This window comes from Melanotaenia boesemani, chromosome 2 (genome assembly GCF_017639745.1).
Source record: "Melanotaenia boesemani isolate fMelBoe1 chromosome 2, fMelBoe1.pri, whole genome shotgun sequence".
In the NCBI taxonomy this organism is placed as follows: domain Eukaryota; kingdom Metazoa; phylum Chordata; class Actinopteri; order Atheriniformes; family Melanotaeniidae; genus Melanotaenia; species Melanotaenia boesemani.
The window spans coordinates 15,823,020-15,850,438 of record NC_055683.1 but is presented as its reverse complement, the minus strand read 5'-3'; the positions used below and the strand labels follow the sequence as shown (position 1 = coordinate 15,850,438).

The 27,419-nt window shown below is 40.1% G+C and overlaps 1 protein-coding gene across 2 annotated transcripts in view; it reads left to right on the top strand.

Moving 5' to 3' along the window:
* The window catches only part of LOC121647418 (neurabin-2-like), a 33,348-nt gene extending 8,961 nt beyond the window's left edge, over positions 1-24,387 (top strand). For both annotated transcript variants that reach the window (XM_041996807.1, XM_041996817.1), the window contains exons 3-15: positions 2,068-2,276; positions 2,379-2,711; positions 2,790-3,491; positions 10,500-10,632; positions 10,975-11,095; positions 12,850-12,954; positions 13,138-13,273; positions 16,201-16,344; positions 16,436-16,489; positions 16,678-16,809; positions 16,950-17,047; positions 18,439-18,535; positions 21,754-24,387. In XM_041996807.1, coding sequence (XP_041852741.1) covers positions 2,068-2,276; positions 2,379-2,711; positions 2,790-3,491; positions 10,500-10,632; positions 10,975-11,095; positions 12,850-12,954; positions 13,138-13,273; positions 16,201-16,344; positions 16,436-16,489; positions 16,678-16,809; positions 16,950-17,047; positions 18,439-18,535; positions 21,754-21,807 — 2,318 coding nt within the window. In that variant the 3' untranslated portion in view covers positions 21,808-24,387. The remainder of the gene's footprint in view (positions 1-2,067; positions 2,277-2,378; positions 2,712-2,789; positions 3,492-10,499; positions 10,633-10,974; positions 11,096-12,849; positions 12,955-13,137; positions 13,274-16,200; positions 16,345-16,435; positions 16,490-16,677; positions 16,810-16,949; positions 17,048-18,438; positions 18,536-21,753) is intronic.
* The last annotated feature ends 3,032 nt before the right edge of the window (positions 24,388-27,419 follow it).

Here is a 27,419-nt window from a genome sequence, read left to right as displayed (position 1 = left end):
CCAGACAACTGCTGCTCACTGGATATTTTCACTACTTCAGACCATGCTCTGTGAACCCTGGAGATGGTTGTGTGTGAAAATCCCAGTAGATCAACAGAAATGCTCAGACCAAAGTCACTCGAAGTCACTTAAACCCACTTTCTTCCTCATTCTGATGCTCAGTTTGAACTTCAGCAACTCGTCTTCACCATGTCTACATGACTAAATGTGTTAAGTTGCTGCCATGCGATTGGCTGATTAGACTGGCAGATTAGTTAACTAATAACTGTTCCTAATAAATTGGCCAATAAGTGTAAGCAGGTCTTTTCTAGTCATACGGATCACTCAAAGGGATTCGCAGCACTTCTAGGTCTGTACAGTCCTACAGGCTATGCAGTGCCTTTTCTCTATCATACAAACACTCCCACTAATGAACCCAGTGGGAGCAATCTGAGGTTTATTATCTTGCCCAAGGACACTTAGCGTTGTGGTTAAGGGATCCAGTTAGCAGATGACCGCTCTTCCTCTTGAGCTACTGCCACCCATCTTAGCAGGCCCCCTAAGCTGGCCATTTCTTGCCAAAGCACAATCACACCATTTATTTTACTCTATCTCCCTTTTTCCCAAATGCCTGCAGAGGATTTCCCGGATGGTTCTGTGTTAAGTTAGTGGAAATCTTTGGCAGCGAGTGCTCAGGCCACCGGAGTTGACCAGCGAGGGCCGAGATGTCCTCGGTGGGAGCAGCCAACAAACTTCCAATTAGGAAGTATTTGAGTTTACAGTAGTGAATGTCACTCCATAAACCGGTTAATGGGAACTTCAAAGAAGTACAGCTGCACTTAATTCAATATATTATTTCAACATTCGTCTTAATCCTGTCTCTTCTCTGAGATCTCTCCCACCAGTAAAAGTCAGTCTGATGCTGACTGTCATCTCTTGCTCTATCCCTTTCTCTTTGTCTTTTCCTCACTTCCTTCCTTCTCTTGCATTTATTTGCTGAATCAGCCATGGTGCATGTTCAAAACATCCAGTGTGTTGATATCCAGTTGATAGCGTGTTCTGGAAGAAAAAGTTAGAATAGAATATAGCTTTATTGTCCAAAGTGGAAAATTGTCTTCGGCTCACCATCACAACCTACACGCACCTCTAAGATGTAGTACTGCATTTGTGCAATAAAAGTACAAATGCAACAAAAATACATCTTTAACACTAAAAAGGTAAAATGTTTTTCAGCCTTAAGATGCTGCTGAGCAGCGACGGCTCCAGGAATGTACATAATTAATGTCAATGTGCCATCAAAAAGAGTCAGAAAAGCGTTTTTTTAAGACCAGAAAGTTACATAGTGCTGCTTTAACTCTTCACCACAATGAAAAACTTAACCTGGTTTTAAATTAGCTGCTCTCCTTTGCTCTTGATACTTAGATTTTAGATTAAGTTTGTTAAAGAAAAAAATGCAGTGCAGAGAAGGAGAATAAAGTAGCTTTTACATCAGTCTGTTATGCATTTAAAGCAATACTACTGAATTTTGACAGGTTTAGAGGTGCTCACTAATGAAGGCTAATTCAGCATTCGTTTTAAATCGTGTCTCTTTTCTAAGCTTTCTCTAGCCAGTAAAAGTCAGTCTGTCCCTTTCTCTCTGTCTTTTCCTCTCTTCCTCTGATGATGTCCTGTATTTCTTAAGATGAATCAGGCTCAAAATAGCCTGTGTGTTGATATCCAGTTATTGGCATGTGACACGTTGCTGTGAAACAAAACACTGCTATCACATGATGCTACAGGCTGGAAATTAAAGGACATTGCAAGGCAGTAATGGCTCCTGGAATGTACATAATGGATGTCAGTGTACCATCAAAACAAGTCAGAAACACCGTTTTAAGGTTGGAAAGTTATGTAGCGTAGCTTTAAAGGTCCACTCTGTTAGATATTGTGACATCTGGCCACTATAACACCAGCTGACGTTATTTTACCTACTGATGGACCAACTGAAGTTACCAGTGTTAATACCAGGCTGATAAAACTGTCCCACACTCTGACATGAGTAAGGAGGGTTAATACACTGACTTCTTTTTCTTTTTTGGTCATTTGTAGGTAAAGATGAGGCACTAAAACTCTCCATTCCTAGAGCCTCTAGCCTCAATGAACATGTCGACCACAGCGCCCTGTTGAAAATGGGGGGTACGGTCTCAGAGAGGGTCAACCGCTTTGACTCTAAGACTGGTGGTGACGGCGGGGGCTCTTCTATGGGTCTCACCAAGCTTCAAGAGACCAGGAAGATCTTTGAACAGCGGACTCTTCAGGTACGTTCTGTAGCTGTGTAGATTTATTTATTTATTCATTTAAATTCAAATGTTCTGAGATCATTGACTCGTTTTCATTTATTTATTCATTCTTTTGTTCAGGAGAAGCAAGCTGCTACAAATCGCATCTTGCTGACGAAGGAGCGTGCGTCTGGCTTCCAGGACAGCCGTCTAGATGTCGTGGCTCGTTTTAACGGCTCCACCGAAGCTCTGGACCGACTGGACGATCTCCCTGCTTCCACTCCTGCCGCCGTTCCCTCTGCTGCAGCCTCGGTCGGACCCGGGGAGGCCGTCAGCCCCACTGTGAGCCAACTCAGCGCCGTGTTTGAGAAGAGTGACCTGAAAAACAACGTCTACCTCCCCCCACGTCGGTCAGCCCCTGCTTTGGCCCCAAAACCCAAACCTCCTGCTAGAGAGGATGTGGCTGAGAGGAAGGTGAGAAGAAGAGCTGTTTTTAAAAGATGTTTCTAAACCAAATAAATGGAATGACAGCATGATCTATCTTTCTTGCAGACGAAGGTGCTCCCTGCAGGTAAGGAGGTCAAGGAGGAGACAGATGGAGGAGACAGTGGGGACCTGGCTGCAGACCTACCAGAAGCAGCAGGTTCTCTGCAGAGGAGCAAAGGTGAAGAGAAAGATGGACTAGGACTTTTAGGAGAACAGCTCTCCAATTCATCTTCCTCATCATCCTCAGTGACTGTCACCTCATCGTCATCGTCTGAGGCTAAACCAGAACCAGGTGCACAGCCAGTGGCGACCGGAGCGAGGGGCTCTAGCGTCCATGAGCTGGAGCTCCAGGCCGAAGAGCAGGACGGCTCAGCCGGGGCATCTGAGACTGAAGGCAGGTTAGCTCAGACGGACGCCCACACTTTACTGGAAAACGGAGAGAAAGAGCCTCCATCGTCTTCCCCGTCCTCAGACGAGAAGGGAGCTGACGATGAGTGGAGGGGCAAGGAAGAGGAGGATAATGATGAGGATGGCTCCAGGCGGGAGGATTACTCGGAGGGAGATCTGGTAGATATCAGTGCGTACAGCGGGCTCGGGGAGGACGACTCCGGGGGAAGCCAGCTGGAAGATGATGACGATGAGGAAGAGGAGGAAGATGAGGAGGCGTATCAGCCGGAGAGCAGTTGTACAGAAATTCCAGGCCTTCCTGAGGAAGAGGAGCCTCCCCCACCTAGTAGGAAGATTCGTTTCAGCACTGAACCCATCAAGGTGAGATGCTTATTCATCCGTTTACATTTCTACTCTGTAAACAGCGATTTTCAAAATGGAAATTCCCACTTTTCCAAAATTGTTGCATTTCTCCTTTTTCGCTACCTGCTCAGTACTAAAACACTTTAATGCTTGTTAGCGTGATGAAGCAGCAGATTTAAAATGAATCACACAGGTGGAGGAAAACTTGGACGATTTGCGGGTGGTTGGACATGTGATCCCAAACGACTGCTAATTCCAGCATGTTTATGGGTTTAGAGGTTGCCTAATCGAAAAGGAGACTAAGAAGAGAAATAAAGAGAGAATCAGAAATGAACCATTAGCTTCTTCCTCAAACAGCAACCACAGATGCCCACAGAATGCTGAGGGGACTTTTTCACAACTTCATGGTCATTTAGTCACAACCTCGCAGCCGTGTGATGGCTGAGGACCGTGTGTTGTGAAACAGGTTTTGACATGCAGTGACGTCCCATTAACAAGACATTTCCTCAAGGAAAGGTCAGCGTACCAGTAAATGGTACACTTTATAATGGAGACAATAAGAAAATAAGGTGCAGTTTTTATCGTGTTGAGGCACTGTGGAAGAGTACATATCAGACATAACTGTGAGGATTTTCCTGCTCAGTCATGTCCAGCTATACGGGTGGTGGGAAGAGGAATGCACTTCTGTTTTGTTTTTCTGTCACCTCTTTTCATTTTCTTGGATCTTGAAACATTTAACTGCTGATCTCTGTTGCCACAGAGCAGCTGAAAGTGGAGATGTGGCCTGAGTCGTGGTTGTTTTACCATGAAGCGTAAATGCTGCCATTACTACGGCTGCCTGATCACAGCTGAGCTGAGCGTGGTGCAGGCGTGTGACCACCTGCTGGAGGTTTATTACACCAAAGCAAAACATGCAGACAGACTAATAAAAACACCATGAATCTGCAAAAATTTGAATTTTATTTTGTTAATCTTGTATCTTCATAACACTGGTTTTTAGAGGCACATCTGCCGAAACCCTCCTTCATGTCTTCATCTCTCATTTCATCTGCAGAATGCTCTCACTGGGAGCGAGCTGCAGCAGCAGCCTGCACACTTCAAGATTTATGTTTCCTAATCCTTTAAATGAGCCAAATACTATTTTTATGGCATGACATCACACCCGCCTAATAAGTTGTGCATGACAGTAGCTGGCGACCAAGTTTGGATGGCAAACATGTCTTTGCTGGAAAATGCCAAACGTCTGCTGCTTTTGGATGTCGCCATTGCTCAAATCAAAAAACTGATCCTACTGAAGCCATAAAAAAGGCAAACCAAGCCAACGGTTTTATAAAAAAAGACGCTGAGGAAACTGGTTTGAGTCTAAACATGACAGCTTTGTTGAAGTTGGTTAAAGTCGGTTATGGTCCTTGTAGTTTAGCTTCTGCTATTTTATATCTGTAAATTAAAGCTCATGGGTCAATAAAAGCTTACTTTAACAAAAGCTTCATTCACCAGGATGTTTTAGCGATCTTTTTGATGAAGATGACAAAGACTGGGCAGCTAGGAAGAATCTAGGTGAGCTGGTTGCTGTTTGTTTACACCAGGGAAGTCCGAATATGGTCCTCCCAGGCCACCATCCTGCAGGTTTTAGATGTTTCCCTGCTTCAGCACACCTGAGTTAAACAGGCTTGTATAATACTTCAGTTTCATTTTATTACACAGCTCAACTTTTTAAAATTATCTTAGCAAGTTTGCTGGAAGTACTTGGATCTGCAAAAGTCACATGACTGAAACCCAACCGTTAGTGAGCACATGCTACGTAGCAACTATCTGACTTCTTTATGGGATAGGACAGGCTGATGACTGGACTTTCTGAGAGACTGGTTATTGCAATATTTCCGTTCTTATTCTCTAATTCTTATATATTAAACTCACACCAATCTACAAATTTAAAAAATTGTTTAAAGTTTTTCACATATTTAGTTTTTATCGTGAACCAGTGCTGGACGAAACGTTTTAATGATTTAACCAATATCTATGTGTCAAACTAGCTAGTTGTTTAGCCTGCTCTCAACCAATCAATGTGGGTGCAGTCATGCTGCCTCCAAACTTCACTTGCTTTCACTTCTCACTACACCTGAGTCATGGTTGTTTACCATGAAGTATAAATGCTGCCATAACTACAGCTGCCGGATCACAGCTGAGTGTGGTGCACATTGTAGGTGGATTTGTTGGTCACATCACTGATTGTGTGAAGAGTCCAGTCCTCTTACGTTTTTACAATATACTCTGCCATCTAAGTTGCTCATCTCTTGTGTTTAGAGGTTTTGTTGGTATGCATAATCAAATGTCACATTTTTTAAAGTACCTAATATTAATAAATGCAGATTGTAATTGAGAAGAAATCAAGAGTAGGGTTTTAACAGTTCATCTTTCTAGAAAGTACCCAAAACCAATGGCCAAACATTGCACAGCAGTCTTATTTTAAAGAAAACAAAAGCAGGTCTAAAGATTTTCTGCCACTTAAAAAGAAAAAGTAAACAAGCTAAAGATTTCAGGCTCGTCAGACTTTCTACTACTGCCTAAAGATGCTACTATTAATAATAGTAATACAGTACATATTTGGTTCAGAAAGCTGCTTCAGCTAAATGGGTAACGTAGCAGCTTTAGCCACTAAAAGTGGATTCCGTAAGCATACTTACCACAGTGTGGGTATCAAAAAGCTTCCTGTCTACCTACGCCAAGCTCAGATAATACACACATACACACAACCCACTTATGAGATTGCCATAACGGATGGGATCATGTGTTTAACAGACCTGGGTGAGAGTTGCCATTATGTTTATACAGTGCAAACTGCTATTATTTCATCTCGGAGTTGGGTAACACACACTCACTGGCCACTATATTAGGCACACTTGTTCAATAGGCGTATAGTAGCTAATCAACCAATCACACTGCAGCAACTCAACACATTTGGTAATATTCATGTTTACGTGGTCAAGAAAACTCACTGAAGTTCAAACTGAGCATCAGAATGAAGAAGAAAGGAGAATTAAGTGAATTTGAAAGTGGCATGGTTGTTGGTCTGAGTATTTCTGCTGATCTACTGGGATTTTCACCCACAGCCATCTCTAGGGTTTACAGAGATGGTCTGAAATATGAGAACGTGTCCAGTGAGCAGCAGTTGTCTGAACCAGAATGTCTTGTTGATGTCAGAGGAGAAAGGGCAGACTGGTTGGAGATGCTAGTGAGGCATTAGTAATGGGCTACAGCAGCAGAAGACCACACCGGGTGCCTCCTGCCAGCTAAGAACAGGAACAGGAAGCTGAGGCTACAGTTCACACAGGCTCACCAACATTGGACAATAGAAGATGCAGAAACGTTTCCGCAAAAAAATGTAGGCTCAGAATTTTGGTGGAAACGTCGTGAAAACATGGATCCATCCTGTCTTGTATCAATGGTTTAGGATGGTGGTGGTGGTGTCATGGTGTGGGGGATATTTTCTTAGCCCACTTTGGGCACCTTTAGTACCAACATGGCCTGGTTTGACCACCACAGCCTACCTGAGTATTGTTGCTGACCATGTCCATCCCTTTACGACCACAGTGCATCATCTTCCGCCACCCTGCCTTGAACACTCCCTGTCAGTCACAAGTCACATGTTGGGACATGTCGGGTGTCGTAGCTCAACTTTAAAACTGGTTAGTAAAGCTGTTGTGATATCTTGAATTAAGAGCTCGAACCTCCACAAACCATCATGTTGTAAAACTCCCCGTGCACTTGTAATCCCACATGACTACAGCACGGTTCAGAAGCCCGGATGAGTTTACACTCACACATAAACACATCATCGAGTTAAAGAGTAACTGATGATTGATCAAAGTTTGTAAAAAGGGGGGAAAGCTGGTGAATCTGCGGCTGCAGGTTGTCCTCCTGGATCACACCTAAATTTACACGCATGTACAAACTGGAACGGTCTGTCCTGAGCTGTACACAAGGCTACCACTGTGAGGTTGTTAAAGCAGTTGGAATGTGGTAGGGTGTGTTTGTTTTCCTTGAGAAAAGTGTACTCACACACACACACACAGGAGAGCAGTGGAAGCTGCTTGATAAGAATCACAGAATGAAGCTTTGTTGGGATGAAAAACCACCTGGTGAGAGTATTTACACGAGCTGGAAAGGCAAAAAGTTCATTTTACAGTTTAAAGATGGACTCAGTTCTGACTAAAAAAAATCAACTTTTGAAAATGTTTTTCCTCTTAATTTAACTTAAATCATCTTAAATCTTATAAATTATTACTGAAATTGTCACAAAATAAAGAAGTCTGTTTTCAGGACTCCCTTATGTTCACTGTCACATCATTAATTAAGCTCGATTAAATCCTGCTGTTTGTTTATTTTCAGAGCTTCAGGGTTCAGCCGACGGTCACTTCGCTTACATTTCCCTGTTTTTGTATATTTTCCAGTGGATTAAACCTTTTTGATAACTGATGAACCATGCAAAGACTCTGAAATGAAATGGGCTTTTATAAAGAGGAAATTCTGTCCATGGAGTCAGTTTGAGTAGAAACTTGGAAATGAATCCATCAAAAGTCTGATGAAGATCTAAATGCACTTTAAAACTTGTTGATTTAAAGGAAAATACGTTCTTTATATTCCATCCCCTCAATCAGAGGTAATCTGGGACATTTCCCCTGCTTTATGTCATACCTTCATTCACATAAAAAGGCTTTTGAAGTATTGATCAAAGTCTGTCAAGCAGCGTGCAGTGAAGCGCCTTGGTCCAGTTAACAAGCTGCTAGTTCAGAGCAGCACAGGCTGTTGAAGATGATTAAAATGGTAAACCCCATGAGCTGTGAACTCTGAATCCCAGACAGATGCTGCATCCCAGGGGGGCCTGTGGATCAGCGGCTCAGATATCCACGCTGTGACACTGCATTCAGAGCCGGAGAGGTTTCATGAAGTTAGCTGTCTGCCATGATGCTCACTGCAAACTAGCCGACAGTTAAACACACCAAGTCTCCTTCATGTAGACGTAGAGTCAGAAAAAGAAAAAAATCTAATTCATGTTCTTTTATTTTGCATAGTGAAAAATCAGGTGAACATTTTAATTTTACATTTTCCACTTTCCAGCTGCTCATGTCATGTCCTGATTTATTTATTTATTTTCTGGTGTTTGGTTGTGTGTCGCTGCGCTCGCGACGGACAACACAGCCTGCGGCACTAAACTTAAAGCTGCATGTGCACAAGAGGCACAGTCCTGTGTTGCCTTCTGCAGGACTTCTTAGTGGTCTGGCTTTTATCCAGAGCAGAAGTCATGTGACCTGCTGGCCAGGTTCTGCAGAGAGAGTCAAGATGCAGCATTGTGTGTTCACAAAGAGAAGCCCAGTGCAATGAGCAACAAGGGCTCAACTCTGAGCTCAGCTGTTGGTTTGCGACTTTTTTATAATGGAGGCAATAAATAATCTAACTAATCTAAAAAATAAACTAAACAAATTACGCAGAAAGAGAGCAAAACACAGAGGGTGTGTTAGGAGGGACTGTGTGACGTCCAGAGACGAGTGTAGAGGATCAGATCAGCAGATTTTGGATAAAAGTCTACATTTACAGCCCTTTATGCACATCTAGAGCCAAACTTTATAAGGATGTAAATCACCAGCGTGATCATAATACAGCATTTTACTGATTTAGTAGCTTACAATTTCACTATCACCTCCATTAATATGAAATCACAAAATATAACCAGAATAATAATTATCTCAATTTTTTCCTGAGCTCAGACAAAAACAAAAAAAAATCTATTCTAACTAAAATAACCTAACACATTCTGTTTATTGAGATTTAAAGTGTTGACGTCATGCGAAAGATTCATTGTTTACATTAACATTGAATTTCATCTAAAAATTCTGGAAAAGTTGGGAATTTTATTAATAATATGCCTTGTAATTTTCCACAGCCGTTTTTCCTCATTATAGAGTAGAGTTAGATGGGATGCAGCCCTTTTCCATTCAAATCTCTACCAGGAATGTCAGCAGTCTGTCTGCATCAGTTCATTCATCCAGCTGTTATCATTTATTTATGAACTTTGGACAAAAATCCTTCAGCACTACAGCCCAGCAGCTACAAAACAGCCACGGATCATATAACACGCTCCCAAAATGTTTTTTTTTTTTCTCAGTTTTCACCTTTTTCTTAACAAGTTTCTGCTCTTACTAACAAACCTGAGGCATGGCTGGACCAGCATGCCGCATCTTTAGCCAACCTTTCGCTCTAGAAACTTCCTGTTTGTTGATATTTTATGAAGCAAAGCTGCAAAAACACTTGTAAGTGTAGCATTTTTAGTTGTTTCACTGGGATTTTTTGTTAGCTTCTTTGTTTTGTGTTGACTTTGTGAAGGTCTGCAGGGAACAGTAGAGCACACACACATTTAAAGTTACTCAACAGGAAGGAAATGTGACAACAGGAAACAGTCTAACAATCCTGCCCTATGACCCTGTTTGTTTCTGTGTGTGTGTGTGTGTGTGTGTGTGTGTGCGTGTGTGTCTTCTACACACAGGAATGTAAATAATACTGTAACAAGCACCGCCCACACCAAGGCCCCCAGCTCCGTCTCACACACACAGATACATATATTAGCATATGTGCCAGACAGGGACAGAGAGAGAGAGCACATCGGTGCCATTGCCAAAATCACACTGGGCAAGCCTGTGGTTGCCATGGCAATGAAGCCATGTGATCACAGAGATGGTCACCAGGGAGACAGATGCTGCTGACCTTTATGGGTTGGGGGAGGGGTGTTACAGAGAGGAGGATAGAGCAGAGGGTACAGTGATATCTTGTTATGATCTCAAAAGAAATGTTTGATTTTACTTAAAATAATGTAAAAAAAACGTACATTTGAATATCTATCTGTCTGTCTGTCTGTCTGTATATATATATACGTGTGTGTGTGTGTGTATGTATGTATATATATATATATATATATATATATTAATGATATAAACTTTATTACAATGGCTTTTAATCCACCCGTGCGTTCAGGTTTTTACAACCTACTGTAACGAAGACTACGATCGGCGCAACGATGACGTCGACCCCATGGCGGCATCGGCCGAGTACGAGCTGGAGAAGAGGGTGGAGAAGCTGGACCTATTTCCCGTGGAGCTGGAGAAAGGTTTGCTTGCCTCCTTCCAGTGGCGAAGAGTCACTCAGTCAAGTCTCTTATGTAACCACACACCCTCACACACACTTTACTGACAGGGTTTCTGTGAGAGGACGTACACGTCTGTCTGCTTGCAGCTCCATTATCTCCTTATGGGATTAAACTTAGCGCAGATTAGCCTAATTAGCTGCTAGTAATTCTGGAGGTAATGGATTTGAACCAGCAACCGTGCGTGATGGCTGCTTTCAAAACACAATAGTTCCAATACTGACTAATGTGGAGCAGCAGTTACTATATGACAAAAGAAATTGTAATTCAGTAGTGACTTTATGTTTCTGTCTCTGAATCTCTCAGACAGCGACGGCCTGGGAATCAGCATCATCGGCATGGGAGCAGGAGCTGATATGGGCCTGGAGAAACTGGGAATCTTTGTTAAGACGGTGACTGAGGGTGGAGCCGCCCAGAGAGACGGCAGGTACCCGTCCACCTGTCTCTACTTGTTCCTGAAACTCGTTCAGACTAGCCTGGTACCATGAAGGAAATCAGAAAAGCTACTTCAGTCTACAAACAGACACAACAATCTATTTTCTTAGTTTTCTGGTTTGTAAACACAGAGATAAAAGTTGGTTTTAGGAGGCTTGTGTTCAAATTTTCCTTTAAAGTTTTAAAGGCTCGTAATTATAAAAAGAATTTAGCTGCATTTTGGCCACAGGAATCTATCACTTTTCCATTTCCACTGAGATGATTTCTGCTAGTGACAAAAAAAGACACAAATAAACACACCACAACTCTTCAGAGAAACTTGTAAAAAATGGATTTTAAGTGAATGAAGCTGAAGCTTCCTCATTTAACTTCCCTGGTAACACAAAGCAGTCATCCTAATGAAGCAGTGAAACATGAACAGAAACTAAATTAAACCAACAACCCAAAGAAATGTGTGTTATAAACTGATTCCACTGATTCCTTGAAGTGATACAGCTGAAGTTCACTTCCTGGTTTGACTGTCTGGTCTAAGAAGCTGAAAATCGCTGCTGCCCACACACTTTAGATGCTCACATGTTCCTCTCCGTGGCCCTATCGTTTAAACCTCATCTTCCAGAGAAAAGGTTCCCTCTTTCTGTTTGGGATCCAGAAGTAGTAGCAGTCATATCGTGGGTATTACTCCTGAACCAAAAGAAAATGAACGCTTTATCCAAAGGAGTGTTATACGAAATAATGTTTCAGTGAAAATTGGTTCATTGTTTGCTGAAGGCTGCGTTCACACGTAAAAATGGCCCAAATCTGACTTTGTTGCTCATATGTGGCTCAAATCAGATTTTTGTGACAGTCTGAACCCCACAAATCTATTTTTAATCTCAGCTCACTTTTACATGGTACTAAATCTGTTACCTATCCGATCTCTTACAGAGCATCCTCAGTCTGATGGTCATGTTGTTTCATTCGACTTCTATGTCTTTAAAGTGAGACAGAGGAGGGAGGATGTGAAAAGCTTGAATTTAAACAATGGACAAAACAAGATTAAGATTTTGTTTTCTTCTGGACATGCGGGTCACTTCAGGTCCATATATTGTTCCTACTGGCGTCTGATGGTCACATTATAAATTCTAATGTGAGACAACATCACATCATCAGTTTCATTCATTTTAAATCACAAAAACAACTAAAATATCCAAACATGCTCTCGACTGAATAAGTCAAAGAAAATGGGGAAACGAACCAGAGAAAACTGGCAACGTGTGGAAGAACATCATAAAACGACTGGTTCACTAAGGTAGAGGGGGTTGCCATGGAAACGTCCCTAAATGTAAACATGAATGCTTTAACCAGGGAATTCCACGTTAGAGAAAATGTGGATCATGTAGTTTAGATGTGTCCAAAGTTAAAACCTTTTTGGAAAGACATAAATAGTAAAATCTCAGGTTATAATTAGTTTTTAATGTTTCTGTTGTTTTGCTTTGGAATCTTTCAGCTGAATTTGTACGGGGAAAGATAAATATTAGTCTACAATCTGAACAGTGTTGTAAAAAATCAGTACCAAGGAAATGAAACCAGACAGAGCCGCTGATTCGGGACTAACGGAGAATATGGATTCAAGCTATTAGATCATTGATTACTGAATCAACATATTACAAGCCAATTTCTGGATCCTCTATGTTGTGTGATTTTGTTGCTCTTGTTTTGTGGAAAACAACTTTGCATACAGAGATTTCTTCATTTGTATATTTACAGGATCCAGGTGAATGATTTGATAGTGGAGGTGGATGGGACCAGCCTGGTCGGTGTAACTCAGAGCTTTGCTGCCTCGGTCCTCCGCAACACCTCAGGCGCAGTCAGGTCTGTCCAGCACTCTCACAGCCTGGAGCAAACGCTCCTTACCCAACCCACACTAGCAACCTCTCATCCTTTATCAGGGAAGGTGTTTGCTTACTTGCACACTTTGCATCATATCTTTGTATGGTGGGATTTATTTATTTCTAGAGCTCAGTAACTGGAATGGTTTTCTCTAATGCTTTCTAGGTTTGTGATTGGTCGGGAGAAGCCGGGGGAGCAGAGTGAAGTGGCTCAGCTGATCCAGCAGACTCTGGAGCAGGAGAGATGGCAGAGAGAGATGATGGAGCAGAGGTACAAGCAGTACATGGACGAGGATGAGGAGGTACATCCTGAGACAGACGCAGAAAAAGTATATCTTTGTCTTTTATTCAAATTTAAAAAAAAAAAAAAAGTCACATCAAACTACATCTGCAGGTTCTCTTGTGTCTTTATGAAACTGGATTCAAGTCGCCTCATGTTCATAACGAAGAGCATTTTTAGCTGATGTGGTTTTGGTAGCTTTCGTTAGCCACAGGAAACCAGAAGTGTGTGTGTGTGTGTGTGTGTTTTTGTGTGTGAGACAAAATGTCGCCTGTGTGCAACTTCAGGTTGTCATTTCAAACCCGGTCCTTCTTCTCCACCTTGTGGCCAAGGAGAGGAACTACATCTCATTTATATTGCTAATATGTTGAGTGAATAGAAGAAACAATTAATGGTTGAAAATGTAATGAATTATTTCGGTGCAGCTCTCCATTTTCCATTAGAATAGACTAAGCTGACTAAAATGAATTCTTTCTATAATTAAAACATGCCTAGACAGTAAATAGGATAGTCCAATTTAATTAAAGTGATCACTGAATGATGTAATTGCTCAGAGCCGAAGCAGCCAGTGAGGATCCCAAAGCAACAAATGTCCCTGTTCTGTTTCTGGAAATAGTTCACACATGTTGAATTGCTGAGGTTCTTTATTCCAATTTTGATCAGATTTTGGTGCTTAACTGGCACAAGATCAAAATAGCTATGGTTTCATGCATAAAGATAATAATAATAATAATAATAAATGCACTTTAATTTCAAGCTTGTCTTTGTGTCAGAGTATAAAGGTATAAGCAGAGCAGAGACATTAGCAGGGAGTTATATATTTGGTACTGTGTTGTTTTTAAGTTAATGCACATTTATATGCTGTAGAACGTCCTGTGAGCCTGGAAAGACAGAGTAGACCCAAGCTGTTAGGCTAATCTGCTTTGAGAAGGAGAAGTTAAGGAAGATAAACGATCAGTAGATTGTTATCGATCATGTGGATCCTTGTAATAAAAGCCAAACATCGTGGCTGCATCTAGTTTCAGGGCTTCGAGTCTTTCCACAAGCAAATTTAATTTAGCTAAGTCTACCTCTCCTTTTACCCCACAGTTCCACAACTGTTTCTATAATGTAGCATGGCACATACCCCAAATTAAATGATACCTCGTAATACAGAGTGATGGACGATTTTAAATGTTGGCTATCATTCATTAGCTTTTTATGTGTCACTATGTGCAATAACTATAAACTGAACATTAGCTCAGCTTAACATAAAGACAGGAAACAGCTAAACAAATAGATTTTATTTCAAGTGGAAGAAGTACTAAAACAGGAGTTTATTTCTAGTATATTAAAAAAACAACCATAGATGTTATTAGCTGTTGAGATGGCTTGGCCAAAAACTATTTAAAATTTTGAAGACACAGGCAGCGTATAGCTCAGCTAGTGGAGTGGTCGACCCATGTACACGGGCTACATGTCCACTGAGCAGCTGAGGCCCAGCCTGGGACCCTTTACTGCATGTCATTTCATGCTCTGTCTGACCCACATTTCTGTCAAGCTACTGTTGAATAAAGGCCAGTAGAACCCAAAAATCCTTAAATAAATTGTAAAGACACATAATTTGTCCCCCATTTTTTAGTCGGTGTATAAAAAGTAAGAGACTGTTAGACAGACATGAAAAACTATTTTTGCAACATTAAAGTGATTAACAAAGAACTGTTTAAAAATTAGCCAAGTGGGAAATTAAAACATAAGGTCCTAAAAGGCATAGTAAATAAAAATGAATCAGCTATGGCGGTGAATTGTATCTGACAGTGATGTCCTTAAGAAATCCAGAAAGGACCTCACAAGGGTTTGAGAGATGTTAAGAAGCCATTCTGAAGGAAGGGAAACGGGGAGAAAAGGCTGAGCTGTGCCACATGACCCAAGACCTGAGCTGAAAACCAGTAACAACAGGTCTGAAGGTGGAAAGGATCCCCCCAGAACCCAGATTTCAACATTACTGAATCATGGTGGGGTCATCTGGACAGAGAACAGAATAAAAGGCCCCCAAAGAAGAGCTTTGAAAATCCCAACTGGTCTCCTTTTCCTAGAAGTCCAGTTGTGCTCTGCACAAGCACTGAAGGATTAACATGATCTGGATGACTAAGAATCTACGCAGACACATGGCCTTTAGAACGTCCTTCATGAACCCTGGAGGACTGTTTCTAAGGAAATGACAAGAAAGATTCTCTCAGAGGTTCAAATTGTGTTAAATGAAAGTCTTAAAGCCAAATATGGGCTTTTTTTTTTATTGCACAAACAAGCTTTTTTTTCTACATGTATACATAAACTGTAGTATCCACTTAAATCCATTTATCAATTACCTGACAGTATCCAAAAGCTTTTCCAGTTAAGGGGGAGAGTAAATTCAGCCTGAGAGGAACATACACGTTCGTAAAACCAGCTGTGAGAACAAATGCTAAACTTCATTGTATTTATACGAGAGGAGTTTAACTCTGGAACAGCCGTAGTGAGGATATAAAAACATGTCAATCAATAGGAAAATTTAAAAGATAAAAGATGAGATACTTAAAGGATATGAAGCTAATAATGAAATCGGTTGAAAGCTAAGTATATTGTATATTATGATTTATTGTGTGTAGTAACATTGTGTGTTGTGTCAGTGATATTGTAAGAGGACATAATGTGTAATATTATTCAGACATGCTGTGAAAGTGTCAGTTTTAAGTTGTTATTGACAAAAGGGTTTTGGACTAAATAAGTGCTCAACTTCTTCTAAAAGCCTTTTTGAACTTTGAAAGCTTGTTTTTGTTTTTTTATTTATTTTGTTTTTAATTTATTTTGTTTTTAATTTATGGTTCGAAATAAAGAAGAAGAAAAAATCTTCCTGGAAATATGCAATAAAATGAAGATTAGTTAAGACATGTGCGTAGTACTGTATAAATAAGTCTAATTATCTTTCAGACTGGTGAATATGCAACCGATGAAGAGGAGGAGATGAGCCCAATGTTTCCAAACTCCATCGAGGTTTTTGACCTTGCAGAGAACCAGGACATGTTGTCCCCTGTGGAACTGGACCCTGAGAAACTGGCCCACAAATACAAGGAGGTTAATCTCCGTCATACTTCATCCATTTTCCACTTTTAACTCTTCCAGTTCCCCCAAAATATTTCAGATTGTTTTCTGTCTGTCTCTGTAGCTCCAGATCAAACATGCTGTAACCCAGGCAGAGATCCAGCTACTGAAGAGGAAGGTGAGCGCACGTAGCATTCAGTTCCCTTTTGCTTGCAGAAGTAAAAATCTCAGCAATGTCGAGATATTGTTGCAGAGAATATGTACACAAGCCCAGTATTATTCCTCTTGTTCTCCATGACGATTAAATACTGATTCTACCTCCCACATCCCACCTCCTCTCTCCCACTCTGACCCCGTCGCCTCCAGCTTGCTCATGCTGAGCAGGATAAGCTGCGTTGGCGGATGGAGCGTGCTCAGTTGGAGCAAAACATCCGAGACAGCAAAGAGAGGATGGAGAAACTTGAGGGCTACTGGATGGAGGCACAGTCCCTGTGTAAGGTAATTCCTTCAAGAATGAACTTTAAAAACCAAGAGGCAGCCACTGACCACGAAAGGATGAAGTTGTTTTATTCTCTGTGTTCTCTATAGTATGTTCTCGGCTCAAAACTCATTTAGTGACACTGAGTATGTGTTTTCAGGCCGTGGATGAACACCTGAAGGAAACCCAGGCTCAGTACCAAACCCTAGAGAGGAAATACAGCAAAGCCAAGAGAATGATTAAAGAATACCAGCAAAAGTAAGGAAATGAGGGGGAAAATAAATGGTTAAGGGGAGTAAATGACTTTAAAAAAAGAAAAACTTGTATCAGTTCCAAGGTTTTACAAATAAAAAGTTAACAAAAAATCAGCTGGTCCTTTCAGGGCCTTACAATAAGGACAAAGCAACCGCAGATAAACAACCCATGACATATTAGTCTGTTTAATTAGTAAAAACTAAACCAGAAGTCATTAAAACGCCTTGATTTGTTTCTTTTTCAGTCATTATTTTGTAGATGGGCTGTTGTCCTGTTTCATGACCCAGTTTCAGTCCAGTTTTAGCTGTCAGACATTTAACTCTAGAGTTTATGATCACCCATCCAGCAGGATCATCTGATTTGCCGATAACAGGCCTGATTTATGGTGATCAAGACCTGGTCCTCAACACCTCCACTAGCACACACCCCTGACCTCAGACATGGGGAGATGGTGGAGGAGGTGGAAACTCTGAAGTTCCTGGGAATTCGTAAAAAAAAAACACCTCAACAATGATTTTTCTTTCTGATAAGAGTGAAGTGGGCCAGACTACCTCTGAAACTACTCCTCAACTTCAATAGAAGCACCGGTATCTATCCAGACTTTAACAGTACCACGGTGTGGTTTGCCAGCTGCACTGCCACAGAACATCATGTGGTGACGGCGGCGCAATGCATCATCCAGTTGGAGTTTCACAGACTAAATAACATCTAAACAAACTCAACAAGAAATACATCGCCCATACCAACCACTACATGTTGGAATTGTTACCATCTGGAAGGATGTTCAGAACAATCAAAGCAAAAACAAAAGTTTCTACCTAAGAGCTGTGGCTGCCTCCGCCTAAGTTACCACACAGGTGCCACTGCTGCTATTATCTCATTTATATCTCTATTAAAGTAGCACTATGTTACTTTCTGACTAGCATATAGTTCTGAAAACTATGTGCTTCACACGTTTTAACGGTACACTGACATTTATTATCTACATTCCTGGAGCCATTGTTGCTCTGCAGCATCTCGAGGCTGAGAAACCACACTTTACAACTTTTTTTTCCCCTAGAGGCTGCATCACTTTACAGCATCGTCTCACATGATAGCAACTGGATGACTTTTACTGGCTGGAGAGAGCTCAGAGAAGAGGCAGGATGCAAGATGGATGCTGAATTTTAAAAAAAGAAATAAAGAAGAGGCTTTCTCTTCTGCATTAACTTAGTTTTCATCAAAACAATGGCTCTGCATAATATATGCAGTTCCAGTTTGTCTGAGGTTGCTTTGCTTGTAAAGACCAGATGATTTTATGTTATGTTTTCTATATAAACCCTCAGAATTAAGAGAGAGCCTAGTTTTTTTGTTTTTTTTTACAATGATTTAATATGCATATGTGGCATTTATAGGGAGATCGAGTTTTTGAAGAAAGAGACGGCTCAGCGTCGTGTACAAGAGGAGAGCGAGGCGACGCACAAAGAGGAGACGGACAACCTGCAGGAGAAGGTGGGCCATTTATCCATCTCCAGCACACTGGTCATTACATAACACTCTGTTGAGCTGAAGCCAGACTGTCGGGTTTCACACCAGACTGTTTGGCTTATAAAGCAGGAAAGCTAACATGAATAACCGCATGTCACTCAGGCGTGCCTCTACCTTTTACTGGGCCCAGACCTTTAAATCTCTCCACTCTTTTAGGTCAAAAAACTCATCCGGCCTTGTGACATGAAAGATTGATTTCTCAGTTGGAAAATTGATTAGTCAAAGGACATAATTAGCCAGTCAGAGGCATGTCTAGCTGATGTCTAGCATTGGGTATGTTTGTCTCTTGTCAAAGAAACTTGATTATTTTTCCTGTTTTTAAAAATGATGACGTTGCCTGTTAGGTAAAGGGTTTGAAAAGATCTGCAAATTATTACAAAAAATATGAATAAAATGTTCTACGGCTGGATTAACCTCCTGGACAGGGAACCCTAGAAAAATTAGCACAGCAGTAAAAGGTTACATACAAAAAGATGTCTCAAAAGTATTCAGATGACCTTTGCAAACAAGCTGGTAAAGATAAGGGATTTTGGAATTTTATGTTCTATTAAATCAAAAAGGGGTTGATTGATGGAGCTGCTGTTGGGCCATAATATACACTCAGCAGCTACTTTATCAGGTCCACCTTGCTAGAACTAGAACTGTTTCCCTTCAGAAAAGCCTTAATTGTTGGTGTCAGATTCAACAAGGTGTTGGAAACATTCCTCAGAGATTTTATCTATATTGACGTGACAGCATCACACAGTTGCTGCACATCAATGATGAGAATACCACCGTGTAGTGTCAGAAGGGATGGACATGGTCAGCAACAATATTCAGGTAGACTGTGGTGGTTAAACCAGGTCACATTGGTACTAAGGGACCCAAAGGGACCCAAAGTGGGCCAAGAAAATATCCCCACACCAGTGGTTTGCAATAGGCGGCCCACGGGCCAAAATTGGCCCACCGCCAATAACACCTGGCCCGCCAGATTATATTGATTAAGAAAAGAAGCTAATTTTCAGAGTTATGCATCAATGTGCAGACATGGTGCTGTTTACAGTGCTGTGTTAAATACAGCAAAAAGAGAGAGAAAGACAGCGCGTCAGCTGGGTCGGAGCAGAAAGGTTAGCTGAGAGAAACTGTCTGTTTAGCGGTGATTGTTTTGCTACCAGCTTTAGCAATAAACGCACGGCAGCTCTGCTAGTTCCAGCAGAGTCCCGTGTCTGCTTCACCACTACTGGGTTAAATGAAGGGAGTTCACGCAGAAGCTAGCTGCTGCTTCACCCGGGAGGAATCACCTGTCCTCCGCCTCCCGAGCTCGGTTTGGAGGTAAAAGCAGAAAAGTTCAACAACTGTTTCTGCCAGACAAAAGGCCAAAGCAGAGCAGCACGGTTAATAAACCGTTACAGAAATGTTGCTTCCGGACCAGACCAGACGGAAAAAGGAGGAAGATAGCTGGTTTTGTTAGAGCCAAATGCTCCTGTGGGCGCAATGATGCATGGCAAAGCAGCCATCCCAACACACACTCATACAAATAACATATCACGTGTTTTACAAAAAATTACATTTAATCGCAGTTTGCATTCCAAATAACGCAGAACATCTGTCCGTGCACGAGATCCTGTTACACTGATGCACACGTCAGAGCTCGGCTAACACAGTGTCGCTAACTTGGCTACTTTGGTGCTATATTTAGCAAATTTTCAGACCCCTCTAAAATACATTATTAGAGTTGTAAGTTGGTGTCATTGGAGACTTTTAGAGACAGGCGTGAAAGTATGGATAGTTCATTTTTCTCAATGAGCAGCAGGTGTTGCCACAGGCTCCTCCCTCATCCAACAGCTCTCAACAGCTGCAGTTAGAGCAGGAGACTCTGCTGGAGAATAATGAAAGATGCAAAGCTGCTGCTGGCTGATCCCGCCCTGGCTTACTGTCAGATATTAATGCCTATTAATGAAGAGTGTGGGCAATTTAAAAAGTTAAAAGTACTGTAACATGTTGATAATCAGAGAACAACTGGAGCTCTTATTTAAAGTACGTAAAATGACACTTTAAGTTTAGGTCAGTTCCATTTTTGGCCAGAGATATTTTTTATTTCTTTTTTACTTGAGCTTGACTTTACAATGTTAATGTCTTTGTCTATTATTTGATTCAGTCGTCCACTAAAATTTATTTAAATTAAAAATGTTGCTTTTTGGGGCAGATATTATGCAATTAAAATGTGAGTAATCAAAGTTAATTCATAACAAAGCCTCTAATTAATTAGATACAGTTTTTAAATGAGTCCCACCACTTATATGTTGCTATTCTCCAGACCCTGGTTAGAACCAGGGCTCATTTGACTTCCTGTTGCCTTTCTATCATCTCAAACCAGTCTGTCCATTCTCCTCTGACATCAACAAGACATTTTGGTCAAATTATCTCAACTGTGTCTTTATGACTAAATACGCTGAGTTGCTATCATGGGATCGACTGATTAGCTATTTTTTTAACAAGCGATTGAATAGGTGTACCTAATAAAGTGGCTGGTGAGTGTAGTTGGTATTGTGCCTTAATCACCATGCATGTTTGGTGCACAACAAAAGTTTGTGGTATTTGTTTTAGGAGAAGCATATCATGCCTGGTATGAAGCACGGAGGTGGACATGTTATGGTTTGGTGCAGCTGTTGGACTCACAGTCCATGACGCAACAATGAATTCTTATAACAAAGAGTGAAGTGCTGTGTGAGGTCAATCATCAAACAATTAAAGCTGAACTGGAAGTAAACTTTCAGCAACACAGTCATCCCACCAACACCTAGAAGAAGCTCCTTAAAGACAAAACAGGCCTTAAAAATTTTAAAAAGCTGTGGTAGCATTAAATATATATGAAGGTTTTAGGAGGGGAGAAGAAGAAGGGGTGGTGTTTTGAACAGACAAAAGCTGCATGCAGAGTTTAATCATATGAGATGTGTGTTTTGACTACATACACAGCTGTGGTTTGTGGGTTTGTCATGTCCGCAGGTTGATGTGCTCCTGCAGCTTTTAACAACGAGCTATAAATTGGCTAGATTGTTTATTTTATTCAGAAAGACCAGTTAACTGTTTTTTTTGTTCATCAGTTTTCTTCATGTTTGCTAACCTCCGTGTTTTACAACTCACCAGCTCAGTGCCATAGAAAAAGTATACATAATCTATCCTCCATCATATTGTTTCCACAGATTACAGACTTGGAGACCAAAGTGGATGCCTTGAAGACCCCCAAACCATCCTAGACTGCTGCTACTTCCTACCTCCTGTGTGTTACTCGAAGAGGAGGAGCGCCGCCTTCATTTCGACCAGGGCTGTATTATATTCCTATCAACCATTCACTGCACGGACAGATAGCGGAGGGGAAAAAGAATAACATGACAGCTGTAAAAAACAAAACAAACAAAAAAAGGAGCCGAGGAGGGTGGCATTCGAAGACGAAAGCCAGTGGTTTAAGTCCTCTACCAGTAAATGACCAGTCCCGGGATGATCTGTCTGCAATATCCAGAATCCTCCTTGTGTGTCTTCCTGTCAACCAGCTTGGCAATCAACATAGTAATCACAATCAAAAACAGTTTTTTTTCCTCTCCTCATCAATAGTATTTTACCAGGCTCGATCTCTGATTCAAATTTATTTCACAAAAAGCGCTTTTAATAACCAGGCTTGTCACAAAGTGCTTTATAGACTGACTGAGGGCATGAATGCAGAGTAAAATAGAACAAACCTAGAAAGGACCAATTATTGTTGTTCTTTTTTAATGCAGGGGTCTCTGAACAATGTTTCTGTTTTTTTTATTTTCTTTTTTTCATTTTTCTTTTTGGGGTGGGGGGGATCCTGATGAAGAGGACCAGTTTTTTGTTCTATTGTATTGATCTTACGGATGGTCGCCTCATTTGTAGCGACTGCGCGGAGAAAGAAGAGGAACCTTTGACAGCAACACCCAACAAACTTGGAAAAGGAAAACAGCCACCACTCGACAGATAGTTCAGTAATAAAAACTATGAAACAAAGATGACAAATTCCTGATCTAAAACTGTGAAACTGCAGAGAGCCCCCAGAAACCCCAGACTGTGGTTTCACTTGTCCAGCCTAAGTCTTCAAGCGGTGGAAGGAATCAGGCAGAGACGTGCTTTTTCAGGTCTGAACTGGTGAGGCGCAACGTTTGTATATACAGTACTTTCTACGTTTATTTAAAACTGTTTAAGTGGCTGGAACAGTTTAGTGGATCCTATCTGAAAATAAGGCAGTGCAGTGACGCCTCATTGTGGAGGGAATGGTTCAGTATTCCTCAGTCTGTTTCATCTCTTTTCTATCTACATCAATGGCAAACAGGGTGTGAATAGTCTATTCTGTGCTTATAAAGCTTCAAATGGTATATATTGGTGTTTACTACAGTATCTGTGGGTTTACATGCACATCAACCTCCAGCTAGTCATCCTGTTAATGTAATTTAATCTTAAGCTGGTGCAAGGATAGACTGCTTTCAGGTTTTAGAAATGTGTTATCTTAAATTGAGCATGTTTGAATGCCCAGCTAGAGTTTTATTAGTAAGCAAAGAACATTCAGTTGATTTCTACATTTAGAAGCATCTCTTAGAGACTTTCTAAATAAAAAAAAATATATATATAATTGGTTGAGCATGTCCAAAAGGGTGCTTGGATCTAGTTTTAAAGAATCATAATTATATATAAAACTATTTGTTAAAAATTGAAAACAATACCAAAAAAATGCAAAAGAGAAGCAGTAATAAATCAGTTTTCATAACAAACTGTATGATTAAGTGTATTGTTAATTAGCAATTGATGCTCTGTATAACTATGAGGAAAAGATTGGTGGGTCAATATAACATTTCCCCCCAGTTGCCTTAACTTTTATATGCAGTTAATGCAACTTAAAATGTGGCCCCTTGCTGAACGTTTAATGCCAAAAACATGCATTTCCGTTTTTATTTTAGTATACTAAAATTTATCAAATGGAAAACAACCTAGTCTTTTTGGCCTGACTTAAATATGTAATTATGAAAGCAAAAGGTAATAAGTGTTTGAATTTCTTATTTAAATTTATTACCTTTTTGAAGTTTTGAAGTGGATTTGTGCGTACTTATAAGTAGTTGTCTCACATGCAGTAGACACCAGTCACTGCATTCTTAATGTGGAGAACCAGGTCTAAAAATCTAAATATAGCATTTTTGTTTAAGCAGCTACAAATTTACAAGGTTTGAGTTGTTGTACATTGAGAAAATTCACTATTTTCTTTCTCATGTTTTTAGTATCTGCTAGCTTGACTCCCTCATCAGAATTCCTTTCTTCTCCAAACGGAGAGTACTCTGACTTCTGTCTTTTGCTTAGCCTACTAATAAGCATCACAGCCCCATTAAAAAAAGAAAAGAAGAAAAAACCAGAAAAACTCCCTCTAAACAGATGTATTTCACTTCTCTTAATACTCTTAATAACTGGAGTTAGCTTGTTAGCTACACAACCCAATTAGAAAATAAAGAAATATCCCTTTAAACAAATTAATTTTACTTCTCATTTTGTATTTAATACCTCGTATACTAGTTAGCAGTAATGAGACTTTTCAACTTAAAATAACTGACTGCTAACAGCTAAATGTTCACACAACCCCATTAAAGGAAAAAAAAGAAATATTCCTTAAAAAAATTATTTTACTCTTCATTTTATTTTTAATACCTTGTATACTCAGTAGTGGTATTGGGACTTGCCAACTTAAAATAACTGACTGCTAACGGCTAACTGTGGTTAGCTTGTTAGCCTGTAGATTTACACAACTCCATTAAAATGTTAAATAAGAAAAAAATAATATTCCTTTAATGAGATTAATTTATTTTTAATTTAGTTTCTTAAACGTCATACTACTTAGTAGTAGTGGGGCTTGCTAACTTCTGAAAACTTACTGCTAACATCTAACCGGGGTTAGTTTGTTAGACAAGCTATAGTTACCAGTAGCCATTAATATTAGCTAAATTAACCTTGTGTCCCCTCAAAATGATGAACTACACTTGAAACAAATGACAGTCTCTAATATATCCATCAGTTTTGTTTTGTTTTTTTAGTTTTTTTTTTTTCTGTGTTGGTGTATACTGAATCTTCTTTATGCTAACGTAACAGGATAGTTTAGCCTTAAAGGAATGGTTGTGTAGAAACTCCTTTCTTACTCAGAAAATTGTGTGCATGTAAACACACTCTACATCTCTTGCATTATAGAAAAATAGAGGGTTCCCTGTGCCAGTATTATTACAACATGAGCTTACGTTAGTGATACACACCTTTTTAACATGCTACAAACACATTAGTGTTGCTTAAATGTCGGATGACTTTCAGGAAAATGCTGGGGTGTATCAAGCATATCCATTGTTTGTTCAAATGTAATCATCATATTTGTTGCAATAAGTTGCTAGCAGTTTTTAGAAAACCTTCAACTGGAAGACAGTCGGTAAAAGTGTCACTTAGTTTTTTTTTCTTTAACAGTTTCTCAAATTAGCCGATGAAAGAATAGTTGTGATTTGCTAAGAATAGACTAATTGGCTTCGTCACACAGCTGTTACAGTACAGTTTAAATGTTTATATAAATATATTTAACTGTTCTGATGTTAAAATTCTCCAGTGGTGATTTATTTATGTGGATGGCAAAATGGTGCTCAGACACACACCGGGAACAAAATCCTGAACTGACAGATGGTGTTGCTGTAGTCAACGCAGCCGGTTTTTATTATGAGTTCATTTGTTTTTATTAAGAGAATACAGCTTGCTGGCAAGCTCTGATTAGGTCACATTACTTGAAAATACTAATAACATAGAACAATCCAGAAATAAAAATCTAATTAGGCCTTTTTTGTTTGTTCTAACCAGCCATGATTGTCTGATTTTTTTTAAATTTTTGTTATTTTGATTGTTTGTTAATATTATAGAAGATTAAAGGTATATTGTTTTTATGTTTTAAATCCCAAATACTTTTCACAAATTTGTGGGTTCATCAAAATTAAATGTTGCACTTATTTGCTCTAAAAAGCTCCACGGTGCTTTTGAGCTTAGGTGAATCTGAAGCTGTATTATGAGCTACAGGAAGTTTGTAGTATTTGTGTATTTGTGGTGACACTTTGGAGCTAAGAATTGTTGGAAATATAGTCAAATACAGAAATGTGAAGCTCATCTTTCTGTTTAAACAACTTTTAGACTTACCAGGAGAGTCTCTACACGTATTAATAGTTTCATTTAAAAGAATTTACAAGAAGTATTTGTTAAAAAATAAAGAATTTGCCGTATGTTTAGGCAGTCTTTATACTGGATAGGAACAAGGATCCCTGCGAGGTTCATTTTGTTTTTATAAATGGAATGAAAATCAGCCATAAAGCAACTCACTTTGAATATTTTTAATTTCGTGAGTTTTTTATTACCATGTCATCTTGATGTTGAAATGATGTGAGCTGTGCTATAGCTGTTGTATCAGCAAATGGATTCCTGGTCACTGTAGGTTTTTAATGTTGGAACGCAGTTAGTGATCAGTTTGCCTTTTTAATGATTAGTTAACTTGCTGCTTTTGCCTCTACGAAGCCTTTACATGTGTTCTCATTGGAGCTGTCGGTTGTTTATTATCATGTCTGCCTGTTCGCTCATGTCTGTATAAAAGGAAAAATAAAATAAGGAATGGTGAATGTTGTTACTTGTGTTTTCAGGGTGTTTGCCAGTGATTACAGGTGAGGCTGATTTAAAAACAGACTGGAAGGACTGGTGCCTTTCGCCATGATGCTGCATCGGTTCTTTCCACCGGGACTGACCGCCTCTGAGCAGCTTTGCTTGTGTGGGTGATAGGGTTTACCGCCCTGATAATGATATACAAATATGAGTCATGAGTTGAGTTTGAATGCAGCATTCAGTGCAAGAAAGATGATTACTCAGCAGCCCATCAACCTGAAAACTAAACACCAATTTCATCCATTAAAATGCGCTATTATGAGATTTGTTTGTACACGCTAAGCCTGTCATCTCTGCATCTGGATCCCTTTGGACTGACCTCAAGTGCTACAACCTAGAAATCTTGTTGACTGTCAAAGCGCAATTCTTGATAGTTTGAGTGGGAATACAAACTAGAATCTGGCAGAAACCAGTCCTGTAACCATTGGCAACCAATCTTTAAACACACAGCTGAAGTCTAAAGAACAAATTTCCTGTTTTCAGAGTTGGGATGCAGTGTTAAATGTAAACTAAATGATGTAGTTTGTGACATTTTATAATTTTTTTTCTTTCTATTTTACTGCAATATAACTGCCCCCTCACCTCATGGCATCACTTTCTCACATAGTGAATGAAAATTTGAGAAAGGAGTCCTGTGGTTTGCTGGCTGAATGGCCACAGACGGGTGCAGATCACTGAGTGGGCGTCAGGTCTGAAACAGACTTCCCTCTCTGCCTGCTTCTTTTCTCCAGCTGATGCTACTTTGTTTATCTGGACCAATACCTGTCTGTCAGCATTAATTAATAAAACATAACATGTTGAACTAAAGAAAAAAAACCCTGTTTAACTCTCATACTCTGTTTTCATCAAGTTTGAATGTCTTTGAATTTTTGTTGGATTGAGATCTGGTGACTGTGGAGGCCATTGGAGTCCAGTCAGCTTACTGTCATGTTCAAGAAAGCAGGTGATGATTGAGTTTTGTGACACGGTGCATTATCCTGCTGGAAGTAGCCATGAGAAGATGCTACACTGTGGACATAAAGCAGGGTTATTCAATTACCTTTTGAGGCTTTCCCTCCTTGTGGAGGTAGTCAATGATGGTTTTCTGCACAGCTGTCTGGTCAGCAGCTTTCTTCATGATGGTGAATTCTACAGAAATAGAAAC